This window comes from Zosterops lateralis (assembly GCF_965231275.1).
Source record: "Zosterops lateralis genome assembly, chromosome: 6".
Lineage (NCBI taxonomy): Eukaryota > Metazoa > Chordata > Aves > Passeriformes > Zosteropidae > Zosterops > Zosterops lateralis.
In genome coordinates this window covers 35,906,672-35,920,034 of record NC_139761.1, presented here as the reverse complement: position 1 = coordinate 35,920,034, position 13,363 = coordinate 35,906,672, and the positions used below count along the sequence as shown (strand labels likewise).

The following is a 13,363-nucleotide window of genomic DNA, read 5'->3' as shown; positions in this document are numbered from 1 at the left end:
TCAATAAACTTGGAATACAGGCACTTGTTTTTTAAAGAATATAGATCATAGAAACTCAAAATTCACTCATCTTTGAGTTCATCAAACTGAACTCATCTTTGATATAATTAACAGTCCAATAAATAAGATGGAACAAGTATACAGATTGTAGATGGCCCATCCCTGGAAACTTTCATGGTCAGGTTGAATGGGGCTCTGAGCAACCTGATATAGTTGAAGATGTTCCTGCTCTTCAAAGGGGGTTGGACTAGATGAACTTTAAAAGGTCCCTTTCAACTCAAACTATTGTATGATTGTGTTTGTAAAGCTTTTGACACATCTGTCTTAACTAAGAAATGCAGTCTATATGATAACATTACAGGTGGATTTGCAATTGTCTGATTACCAAGGGCATCAACAAACAGCTCACTGTTAACCTAGAAGGAAGTGTATTTCAAACTAGGTTCTTCACAACAGTTACATAAAGTTTTAAATGAGAAAAACATCTTATGACAGCAAAATAGAGAAGGACAATACGTATTATTGGAAGTGACTTGTAAAACTTTTAGAATAGTATCTTCCTTTGGGGGCTAAGTCCAAACTGGCAAAGCTTTCTCAGGAACAGTCTATTCAGTTTCAGAAAAGAAAGGTAAGCAAAACTAGGCTCCCAAGACATTTTTCCATTTAACCTTTCTCAATTATATTATTTTATTCTCAATTCCAGAAAATACTAGCACTTTACTAGAAAGTATTTTGCAGCTATCATATTATAGCATCTTAAAATGTTAAATTATTAAGAACAGCAATGTGTCAAGATATTAAAAAGCTGCCAGCTAACAAAAACAAGAGTATATCTAGATATTTTGAAAAGCATGAACAGTTACCTTGAAGTTTTCCAGATGCACCTTGCACTCTCTTCCAACTCAAAACCAAACCACATTTCTGCAATTAAGAGATATATCATTATTTATATTCAAAAGATTAAAAAATATATAACTACTTTTTTCAAAAGATTATAAAATTAAAAAAAGAATAAAATCTACTAAAAATAAAATACATCTATATTCACAGACCTCTATAGTGTAAAAAGCGCTGTACTCTGCTTACTGAATGCAGGCATAGTGGGCTGCTATTCCAGCCAGTGGGAATAGCTCTGCTTTTAGTTTCAATACACTGCTTGTGGGTCATTACTTTATTCATCAGCCAGGGATGAAATTTAACAAGCAGTCCCCTGTACTTACTGCTAGAAGCTGCCGTATGAGCATGTCTGAGGCCTTCTCCGAAATGTTGCCTACAAAAACAGTAGTAGTGGGACCGCAGTTTTCATCATTTTCTTTGTTCTTTAAGCCAGGATGGTCTTTTCTGACTCCCAAATGTTTTCCAACCATAGACACCGTGGTAGGAACTAACACCTATAAAGAGAAGGAGAAGTTGTAAAATAAAGCATTGGATTGGTTTGGTTTTTTATTTAAAGCAGTAAGACATAAGACTTAGGGATGTACGCTTATTTCAAATTTGAATTTTTATACGAACCTTAGGCTTATGGAGTAAGACACCAATAAGCAGTTCAGGCTTTAATACTTTCTACAACACAAAAAAAGTTGGCCATTTTCTGGCAAAGGAAGATAACAAAAGGTGTAACTGAACACAACCACTGGAGGTCTCAAGGTGAGCACACAGTAACATTAGGTATTATTTCTCCTACAAATAACAAGTTTGCAACATTTGAGTCACATGAAGTTGAATTACCTTACCTAATAGTGTAAAAACCAAGCTGTGAATAGGAAAGTAACTCTGGCTCAAAGACTGCAATGGACACATGATCTTAAAGCTTCCACACAGTGAATAAACACTACTGCTTTATTTAATGAACACATAACCTAAAGCCTCTTTAGGGTAAGGAGCAAACATCTGTAAATAAACTGTACAAAGATAGGTATGATCATCTGCTCCATTTTGCTATACTTCTCTCACCTAAGATTTAACAGTCCTTATGCACAGTCTCTCTTCTCAGAACACCTTTCTAGAAATGCCACTTACTAAAAGTTATTTTAATCATGAAACTGAATAATGAATTTGTTTCAGTATCTCTGTTTTAAACACACTGGTTACCATGAACATATCCTCCTGTAGGAGTTAATACAAGCTATCAAAAAATTCTGTATTTTGGGGCGTTTTCAATTCTGCAAAATCGCACAAATGGTAACTCACCTTGAAGTCAAGAAGTAATGTTTATATTTTAAAATGCGCTTTTTTTTCCACCCAAAAATCATAAACATCCCTTCCAACTTGAAATTAGTAAGATAGACAAAGAAACCTTTCATTTGTTTTACCATGGGTATGACATGCAACTATTCCTTTTCCTGCAACATGGAGACAGCGAGCTTATCTGTAAGCTTCTCAAATCCCATGTTTTTGGACAACCCAGCAGTGCTGCATTATAAACCTGGATGATGTAATGCCTTCAAGGTACCAGGTCAGGCCTACAAACTCCAGAGCAAGAGATCTGGAATCTCCCTGATGTAATTGTACTGCACAGGAAGAGCACACATGATCCAAAGGCAGAGCCTAAACCACTGTGTTTGAGAGAAGTATGTCTTCTGGCAAGAACAATAATTGCTTCAACTCTGCAGCTGGTAGCTCCAGACATTACTTCGAGCTTTGCCTAGGTCAGAAATTAGCATAACATTTGCATTATAGTCGCATTTAAAATTATGCATTTTCTTTCACAATAGAATTCTGGCGGAATAGAGCAAAACAAAACCACAGTTGACATCTACTAAGTTTCACTCTTCATTTTATTTGGCTATAATCTCATCTCTACTGTAACACTTACAGTTGGAGCAGGAGCCATAATGCCCATTGGTACAGGAATCATAGGGGTCCCTGAGAAAGACAACACATTAATATTAGTCTGTCCTGTTGAGAACTGATGAAAACAAATGAAATTATTGCAGACATGATTTTCAAACTAGACAGCAATTTTGGTCAAATAAGAATTTCACAGTACTGATTAGCAATTCCTTAAGCATTCCAACAAAGTACAGTAACACACCACAGGCATCTTGGTCACTTTCTGGTACTACCATTTCAACTTCTTCACAAACAAATGTATTTTCAGAGCATGTTCAAGCCACAATATTATTCTAGAAGACAGTGGGGTGATGAATGAGGCAAGGAATTCCTGAGTGCAAAGGCAGCTGATGCCCTACAGAGGATCTCGTTCCCAGCTTACACAATTCCCACAGCACAATTGTTTCTACATGTGGCTTTAGGGATGAGGTCCTGAAGAGAATGGCATGAGGCTTCATGCCACTATTTATGGAATAGCTTAATGGAAGGCAGCATAAAAAACTTCTATTGAGAAGCTACTGAATACTTTACTTGGCAGTCTCCAACATCTAACTTAGAACAATACTGAATTTTAATAATATTCATTAATTAATAATAAATAATATTTTAAATTAATATTTAATGAGATGAAACCATGCAATACCTCTTTTACACTACCAAATTCACTGGCAGCTTTAAGTACTTTCATGAGCCAAAAATTGATCATAAGAAAGGCTCTTTATCTTTCCATGCCAGCTGCTAGAGGTTCAATATATTAGGTAAGAGGATTTCATCAAAACTACTTGTTGGTCAGCAGACACACTGAGACTTGAGAGCAGTGAAGACAATCTCATGTTCTTCACAGAGATCCTACATCTTCTCTTTTTCTTTTCTTTTCCATTCTACAAAAAACTTCCATTGTTTTTCCCTCTCAATCCTTTCTTTTTGATTCTTCTCTTACTGCTGTATTCAGAAAATCCTAAACAAACTTCTGCAACCTACTGCCCCTGGGCTTCTTTCCCCACTTCCTCTAGTGTTTATCTTAAAACACTTCTCCTCAGACATCCTTTCAGTTTTTTCCTTATCCACGCTGGTTTTGCTTTATTTGTGTTATATTTTTTTCCTCCAGCTCTCAATCCTCTTCCTCAGCCCCTTCATATTCAGGTCATATTACCTCTTATTCCTCCAAACCATTCAGACAATCAGAACTGTATTGTTCTCCCATGTTCTCAGTTTTAATACACCACACATCTCACAGACTGTAGCAACTACTCCCCGACAAGACTGGTTGTGCAGCCCTAAAATTATTATAATTATCACAATGGCTTTTAAAGTTACAACTCAGTAAATACACTTATGTTACCACTGATACTTGTATGAAACTATCTGCCCAACATTCAGCAGAAGCCACAAAAATCCACTGAAATACTGGGCATCATCAGGAAACATAATGACCACCAGCATCTTTTAGCTGCTACATAAAAGCTTGGTGCACCTACAGTTTTGACTACAACCTACAGACCTGGTCTCTGCAACCCAAGGCTGCCCAGCCTCAGAGAAGAGCATCTACATGACTTCACAGATGGAGCAGCTGCTGTGCTAGGAAAGGCTGCACACCCTGAGACTCTTCACGTCACGAAACGTGGCTGAGGTGTACAAAACCACGAAACTCCCACATCAATACTAGGGCAGGAGGGAGACACTGAGTAGGCAGGGAGTTTAAAGACAGATTTAAGAGTGAGAGAGGAGCACTCAGCAGTTAATGAACTTCTCAAATTTGGTTTAAGAGGGGACAGAGACGAACAGAGTAAAAAAAAATCCAAAATGTTCATAAATGATAGGTCCAGAAAAAAGACAAAGAACAATAAAAGATCATACTCTAAGATCCCTAACACTACAGTGTATGGAGCAACAGAATCAGAAAGCAGACAGGGATACAAGCCCACCCTAAATATTGCTTTCTAGTCCCACTGCCCACATAATGCATCAGCCTATATGGACTGCAGGTCTGACCTACTACAGTATTTCTGGCATGCAAAATGGGTTGGTTTTTTTTTTTTTTTTTTTTTTTTTGTTTGTTTGTTTGTTTGTTTGTTTTTGTTTTTTTTACATCTTAGTGGTATCCAATAATCTTCAGAGATTTATCAGAATCACCCCCTTATCAAATCTTCCACACCAATATTGGGAAATGCTAGAACTTCCTGTTTTTAAGCAATGCAAACCACCTTTCCTAGTTTCATTATTATGCAAGCAAATTACTCCAGCTGAAACTTTTCAGAAAATTACATGCTGAGGTAACTAAGACATGAATTTTTGACCAAACAGCTACCTAAAGATAACTGTCTAAGCCACTAAAATTGTGATCTTACATAGGGAGTAAATTCACAGCAGACTTTGATAAAATCTCTGTGGCATTTTCAGCTCTACTGATGTGCTCATACTAAGTGAGATCTATATCCTATACAAGTCAAAATATGTTGTCTGCACAGGTAAGCAAATCAAGTTTCTCTTGTGCAGAGAAAAATTTTATTGTCACCTAATACCAGGCTTCTCTACATACTATTCAAATTCCTAATACTAAAATGAGACTATTTAAACACAACAAGAGAACAAAAAGATCTTTGTCACACATGCTAAGAAACAAAATGTTCAGAGCAGAAAATTTTATCAGGCGTTTAAAAATATATTTCAGAAAGTAATTTTTTTAAGTATCTTGTGTTTTATACACTAGTACACATAAACTGGAGCTAAAATAAGATGTATGATTTTAAAATACAACCTGAAATTTTTGATGGCAGGATGTCACCTAAGCAAGAACTCTGCCTTTATCAGAAAATAGGTAACATCTCATGGTTCTCAAGAAAAATGTTTAGAAAAATTAATGCAAGTAAAGATTAGCCTGATAAATGATGTGCAGAAATCTTTTTGTAGTTCAACTATCTAGTTTTTGAATGCCTCTATTGTCTACGAAACACTCCCACACAACACACTTTAAGACAATACAGACAGGACAGGAGTTATTTTCTGCAGCCCTTGTGATGAATTCTGGAGGTAATTCTCTGATGTATTCCCCTCTCCCACGTGCTCTATGGTTTCCTGCCTCCAGTCACCACTGTGTATATTCACCATGTACAGAAAGCAATGGTTCCTCCAGACCAACAAATTAAAATCTCAACGCAAAAAACAGAGCCTGATCTTACAGATGAACAAAGAAAAAAGGTAGGAATATTTTTGGGAAGATTAGAAGGAATTTTAAGGATAACTGTAAATTTCTAAGATGTGTGGAGGAAAGAATATAAAAAGCAAAATAAAAGAAAGTGGGACATCAAAAATTCAGAAAAACAATGCAACAAGTTGGACCTTCTCTGAAAGTTACTCCTCTATACACGTACTCGGCATACCCAAGAGTTTCCAAAGGCTTTTACAATAGATTACTGTCAAAACAGTGATTCTGGAACACCTAATACTAACAGAAATCACTACTCAGCTTCAGTCTTGAATAAAGGCTCAAGAAAAGTTCAATATTTCATTTCTGGTCAAAAGCAAACAGTTTTTGGTAGACCAAAAGGAGCTTGCTCACATGACATGATCTGTGGGAAAACTAGAAACTCAATGCAATGTACACAAATCAGAGTTACCCAGATGTATGATTTACAGAAGTTACTGGCTTTAGAGGAATTCAGAATAATATCAAGAAATTAATTTCTACAATACTTCCATATATTAACATTACTTACCAGGAGGTACAGGTGGAGGAAAACCAGGAAACTGTGGAGGTGGGATCCCAGGGGGAAGCGTTGGGATTCCCATAGGAGGGCGATTCAAATGAGGTGGAAAAGACATTCTTGCAGTCACAATCTGTCAAAAAGACAGAAAAGGAAACTTGTACTAGTTAGTTCCCAAATGTGAATCACAAAGGTAGTAAGTGGCAAGTGTCCATAATTATATTAAATTTTTATATGGACATTCAACTACAAACTAAAACTACTTTTTTCAGCTTTTTTTCTTCCAGCTATTCATTATGTTACAGATGTAGAAGAAGTCTTCTTTCTCAATTAAAGACAGCACTTCTAACCAAGTGTTTCAGAATGAAGTGAAAAACAAAGCTATATCTGACTCCTCATACCAATAAAGAGCACTTGACGTTTTGTACAGTTTCTTTAAAATAAAACTATCTTTGCAGTACTTGAAAGCAAAATTGATCTTGTAACACATTTTCAATAAAGCAAGTAGTTCTGTTGTACAAGAAATGATCAAACACAATGCAACTGTAGAACAAGACACCAGAAAGAACTGGGACATTGCAACGCTCAGCATGAACAGGATTTGTATTTAAGATGACATTGGGGAGATTCTCAAATTCCAGCACAGAGAGTTAAAACCTTGAAAGAGGGTTCTGTGATCTATTTTTAACTTCCCAGTCCACAAATCTCCTAGAGCACAACTTGGACATTAGCCCATGAACTGAGTGTCAACACGCCCCCATAGAGAGTAAAGAGCATTTCAAACACCATTTTCTACTCATATTATTATTTTACATGCATATTATTGACCCTGAAACAGACATCATCCAGTCATATATATATTCAAGATCACCCTTCATACAACTAAGGCATGCATTCTTGCTTCCAGTATTGTTTCAGTAACCTTACACAGGCAAGTCTTCACAGAAGGTTGGCCCTCAGTTCCTAAAAAACCCAAACTGGTCACAATATTGCTGCTGAGCATTTACCTACATTCACACTGCAGTGAGGAAGCACTGGAGAAGTTCTCACACAGTGGATCATGTGGATATGAATCACAAAGACACAGCACCACAAGTGACAAGAGCCCAGTGAGCTGTCAGCAGAAACGTTTGAGTTTCTCATTGGACTCTACAGACTGCCTTAAAACCTACAGCATCAGATCTGCACTGCAACTGCTTTCCAAACAGGCAACTATGAGTCAAAACTGAAGCAAGGCTGTCTGGGGAAACAGAGTCATGATAAGCAAAATTCTGATACATACAACAGAACTATAGATTGCAATATGCCGCCTTCAAGGCAGGGACACAATGGCACTGAACACATAAGGAATGGAAAAAGAGTTTTGCTGGAAACAGATGTACTTTCCAGACTTAAGAGCAAGCATTAGTCTTTAATACTGCAATTAAAAGACAGTATCAGTACTCGACCATAATAGTGTGTACATCCGAAAGATCTGAAAAAATTCTAATAATAGAATCACATAAAAAAACCTTTATTCCCTCAGTTGGAAACAACTATGGGAGATAGATGTATAAAGCAGACTGGAAAAGATGAAAGAAAAACCCAAATGTATTTGGTAATACCTTCTAACATCAGAACTTACTTATTCTGGTCTAAGAACATATATATAACCCCATCCCATAAGTCATCCAGGGAAATATTTACAACTACATCAATTCCATGAGGTGCGTGATGAGGGCATTCATTAATTGGCCCCTAAGGTCATTTATCAATATCTCACCAGGAAAAACAATGAATACTCTTGTGACACAAGGTCTAAAACAGCAGAAGAAATAAGAGGGCAAATGTAAACATTTTTCCAACAGTTCAATAAGCCTTTTATGCAATGTAATAAACATAAAACCTCCCCTCCCTTTTAGAATCCTTACGCCTAAGAACACATTTCCTTTCTGCAATGCCTGAATTTTTAGAACTGTACAGGCAAAGAAAAGCAGCAAATATGTATGCCATTTTACTTTTTAAAAGGTTGTTTATTGTCTCTTCAGACTATGGGTGCATCAGCTGACACTCATCTAGAATCTGGAACTTGTATGGTATGGAAGGGAAGATAACTCCCTTATCTGACTTGGTATCACTACTTTAAACTTCCACATGAAAAAATAGCCAATGGAAAAATGACAAATTTAAGATCTTTAAGGCTCTCAGTTCTTACCTACATTTTAAGCTGATAAACAACTGGATAAAATTCAAAGCTGTTTAGGGGCAGATGGTACAACCAATAAGTTACTGGATCTGAAATGGTTCTAAACAGGCTACGACAGAGTTGCACCATCAGAGGTCTATAAGATGTTAAGACTGGTCTGTAAAACATATAAGAACAACTGGGGAAGTAATTTTCCAGGCTGCCTATAGGTGCAATTTCTCCTCTCGCTCTGATAAGCACTATATCTGAGCCATCATTTTGGAGATGCCAACAAAAAAAAGCCTGGAGACTAAGAGATGAATCAGTTCTTTGAATTAAAAGATGCTGAAACATACCATACCCAGTGGATATTACATATGCACAGAGAAGGAGCTGTTTGGTTGGGTTTTTAAAATAATTTAAATTAAAAAAAGCAAAGATTTAGCAGTCAACAAAGTTACTGTTGCTGCATAAAAGGAAAAATGCAGTAAGAAGAGAACAAACTTAATCTTTCAATCTTCTGGGCAGATGATGTGGAACACACTGTTATACATAGGACTTCAACAGTCCATTTCAAAGCACTCCGTTCTTTCTCCCCCCACATCTGTACAATTAGTTTCACAGCAGTTAGAAAGCTGCCCTGTTACTGACTTAATTCTTACATGGACCAATCCTAGCAACTCTGCTGCCTGTGGCATGTAAGATCGAAACTGGAACTAAGGAAAGCCTTGGTCTCTTTCTCACTACTCTGTGTAAGTACTAATGTGAAAGAAGCAGAGAGAACAGTTTAATTGTTTCCATTATGAAAGTTTTGAGGCTCAAGACACCAGGAGTGAAACTGCTCACTGGAGAAGTGAGAGATCTGGACAAGGGAGGAAGATGAATCCAAGATGCTACAATGAAGGGAACTACACAACATACTATTTTCTGTCAGGAGCTAGAGAACACACTGCAAACGTAGATACTCTTCCAACAATCAGAGGGGCTCTGCATCAAATTTCTAAGCAACTACTAATCAAAGGTTAGGTATGAAAAGTTAGGAGATGCTAGGTTGGATCTATACAGAATACATTTGCAGACATCTCAGGAACAGCATCTTGAACTTCTCTGCAGACTGTCCTCCTACCCTGCCAGTACAGTTCAGTGATCAATTTCTGATATATTTACTGTGATCTCAGGAACGTACATGGTGATCTTCCAACTTCCCCAATTTATTCAAATGTCTAAGTAAGAAACTAAACAGTCCTGACCTATTTTTTAAAACCTCAGCTGACTTATGGAAGTATTACCTCTAGTAAAACTGAAATTCTTGACAGCTGCAGTTTAATTAGCAGCTCTCTAAGTAAGAGTTTAACTTGTATGAATGTAACAGTGGTCACAAAAATACAGGAGACAGAAAAGCAGTGATCAACTGGCCTGACACTACCCAAAATACTGAAATAATGACATCTTTACCTCCCCAAGTGATGGATTTACATTAGGTCTCAGACAGAAAGTGCAGTCAGTTTAGGCTGTGCCTGTGCCAGCAAGCAATACAACAGGAACAAGTTTGTTAAACAAAACTAATGGGAGTTGAGACCCTAATGTCTACACTACATGTTTTGGGGAGGCCCACCCCACTAAAACAAATGCCAGTTTGTAGGTATGACTGCATTTTTGAATGTATTTTCAACCAAAGGGAATCCAGCTTATCCACCGGAACAGCACAAACCCGATATGAAATCAACTTCCTAAGTGATGATGACTGTGAGACTTCCTTCAAGAGCACACCCTTGATCCAAGTGAACACAGTAACGTTAGTGACACTTTATTAGCCTTGGGCCATTTCTCTAAGCTGCAGATTAATTATATCATGGATGGCAAAACACCCAAGTTTACGCAGACTCAGTTCAAAAACAAGCCTGAGCTACTAAGGCAAGTGCTACATAAACACAGCTATAATATTCCAGGTTCAACTTTGGCCCAGAAGGAATTCAGTTGCTTTGTACACTGCACTTCTGACTTAAGTCCTGGTGGAACCAAGCCACATGCAGAACCATCTGCACCAACCTTCTGAAACTTGGAGAGTACAGGGATACCCATATGGTCCTAAGGTTTGGTAAAATCCATTGAGACTGGTTAATCCTGTCACGGTGAGATCCCTGCTGGGATGGAGCTTTGTCCACTAGGAGCACGCTGGCTCTGATTTACAACTAAGCAAACCCAGAGAGCTGGCCTTGGGGCTGGAATCAAGTGTCTTAAGTCCACACAGAACTCACAAGTGCCACAAAGCCAGTCACTATCACTCATATACTGCTCCCCTGTTCTTCTTTATCATCTCTGGCTATTAGAAGTCCCAATAAGAGGGGACTGAGATTGTACTGGTCTGGCTGCACTGCTAATGCAGTAATTTCTTTTAAAATCATAGTATTCTTTTAACCTTCTGTTTTACTGACCCCTTTTTTTTAAAAATGGGCGTCCCTGGGTGGGCATGAACCACCAACCTTTCGGTTAAGCAGAATGTAAATTCAATAAAAATTGCTGGTAATGAACACATTTTAAATTGACAATTCCATCACCTACTCGGGGCAGCATCATAATTCTACCAGTGTCACAGGATGAATATCCTCAGTATCTCTGTGTACACATCAGAAACTTTATTTAAAAACTTGCAAAACATCTTAACCAATTTCAAAGCAGTGAAGTTCTCCAGGAAGCAACCAGTTACAGTAACTACTACTGTTACACTAAACAAAGATAAAACTGACTGCAAAACCCCTCAAGTCTTGATGCACTAACAAACAAACTTTATGTGTTTCAAGTACACACACATGAAGTGTCACAGTGACAGTATGGCTGATCTAGTTTGATTTAATTTTATCGGATTTTAACTTCCTTTCAATATTTTCCCAAAACACTTCTGCACCACAAAAAGTCTGTACCCTTAGTCTAGAACAAATTGCACAACACAGCTGTGCAGGCTGAAGAAAACACATGCAACAAACCCATCTGTTAAAGTCAATACTATCACACAGGTGGGTGCATTGGTCTCTACACAATGGGTGGATATTTAAGCCATTCTGTTGGAAAAACCAACGTCCTCGTTTGTCACCCAACAAAGGTGCTGTTTATATTATTGCTTGTCACGAAAAAAAAAGCTCCCTAAAAGAAAAATCTTCTATTCCAAGCCAACCGGTTTCCTCAGTGAAAATGACCACTTTCTCACACCCCTAGAGTTTTCTCCTAAATGGCCTGCAAGCCAAGCAAGATTTAAATGTTAAACATAACAGACATGAGGAGAGATAAAACATATTATAGATTTCCTAAGTTAAGAACAAAAATATTAGAACTTCCTCTAGCTTGTTTTTCAGAGGTGATCTAGAAAGAGTTTGGTAGTTGCTGTGGAATAGTTGCATCCCACAGTGTTATTATGAAGCAACACAAAAGGCAATGTGCTCACCCAAACCAAAGCCTCAGTCCAAAAACCCTTTAAGTAGGGGGTCCATTAAGAACTTTAAGATATTTAATTCCTAATTCTGTGCCTCTGCACCCATATGAAGCCCTGCTTAGAGAAATAAGTGACTTTCCATTCTACCTTGGCTATTGACTCTTCCCAAAACAGAAACACGGCTGTGGCATTACAACACTTAGGTGAATGGGCACTCAGAGGCAGAGACAAGCAAATGCAAAGCACCCTGATCAATACCACTCCTTTACAGGCAAAGTAAGAAACTCTCCTATTCTTCCTTCTAATTTGCTCTGGACTCCCCCCGTAAATGCTGATGCAATAACTGAAGTAACACTTTCCTGCCACACACACAAAAAAAGGACTAAAATTCAGTGTGAGTCTATTTTAGTCCGAATGGACTAAGAAATATAAACTTTTGAGAGCTCACTTTCTCTAAAGCCGTTTAAGACCTAAAAAAGAAAGACAATAAAAAAAAAATCCCATTAGTTGTGCTCAGGATATACTCTATGTTTAAACAAAAAAACTCTCCTTCAGGCAGACAAAGGTCTTTTTCTTCAACGGAAAAACACATCATGAGAAAAACACGCTGTGTGCACATCACAGCGGCTTCTGACACGGATGAATCACTCTTGACTATTTTACTCACGACCTGCTAACACATGCTTTAAGATGACCACCCCAATCCACACTAAGGACAATAACTTCCCCGTCGCAATACATCGCGTTTCCTGGCGTGAGGTGCAAAAGTAAAAATCCCCACCCACAGTCGGAGGCGGCCGGGCCGGGGGAGCGGCGCCGAGCGCCAGCAAAGCCCCGCGCAGGTTTCTCGTCCCGGGCGTGCGACGGGCTCCCCTCGCCTCCCGCGGGGCCGCTCCCGTCCCTCCCGCCGGGCTCGGCGGAACGGGCTCCCACGCGTCCCAGCGGGAGAGGGAGCGAACGGGCCCCGCGAGCACCGCCCCGAGGCCGCTCGCCCGTTCCACGCCCCGTCCAGGCCCGAGCCGCCTCCCCAGCGAGCGCCCGCCGCGGCCCAGCGGCCTCCGCCCAGGGGGTGGCCGAGGCTCCGCCGCCGCCGCGCCCTCCCTCCCCGCCTCCCCTCTCCCCCCGCCGCCTCTCGGTTCTCACCCCTGGGCCGCGGAGCGGGGCGGGGATGGCGCGGGGGAGGCGCTGGGCCGGCTGAGGCCCCGCTAGGCCGCGAACACACCGCGCCGAGCCGCT

At 39.2% G+C, this 13,363-nt stretch overlaps 1 protein-coding gene across 1 annotated transcript in view; it reads right to left on the bottom strand.

Annotated features, from left to right (window-relative positions):
- RBM25 (RNA binding motif protein 25) overlaps positions 1 to 13,363 on the bottom strand; it is a 33,404-nt gene extending 20,041 nt beyond the window's left edge. Inside the window, exons 1-5 of the mRNA XM_083864171.1 lie at positions 13,271 to 13,363; positions 6,549 to 6,669; positions 2,816 to 2,865; positions 1,221 to 1,391; positions 864 to 921 (exon numbers count right to left, since the gene is read on the bottom strand). Of these exons, the coding sequence (XP_083720297.1) occupies positions 864 to 921; positions 1,221 to 1,391; positions 2,816 to 2,865; positions 6,549 to 6,654 (385 nt within the window). The 5' untranslated portion in view covers positions 6,655 to 6,669; positions 13,271 to 13,363. The remainder of the gene's footprint in view (positions 1 to 863; positions 922 to 1,220; positions 1,392 to 2,815; positions 2,866 to 6,548; positions 6,670 to 13,270) is intronic.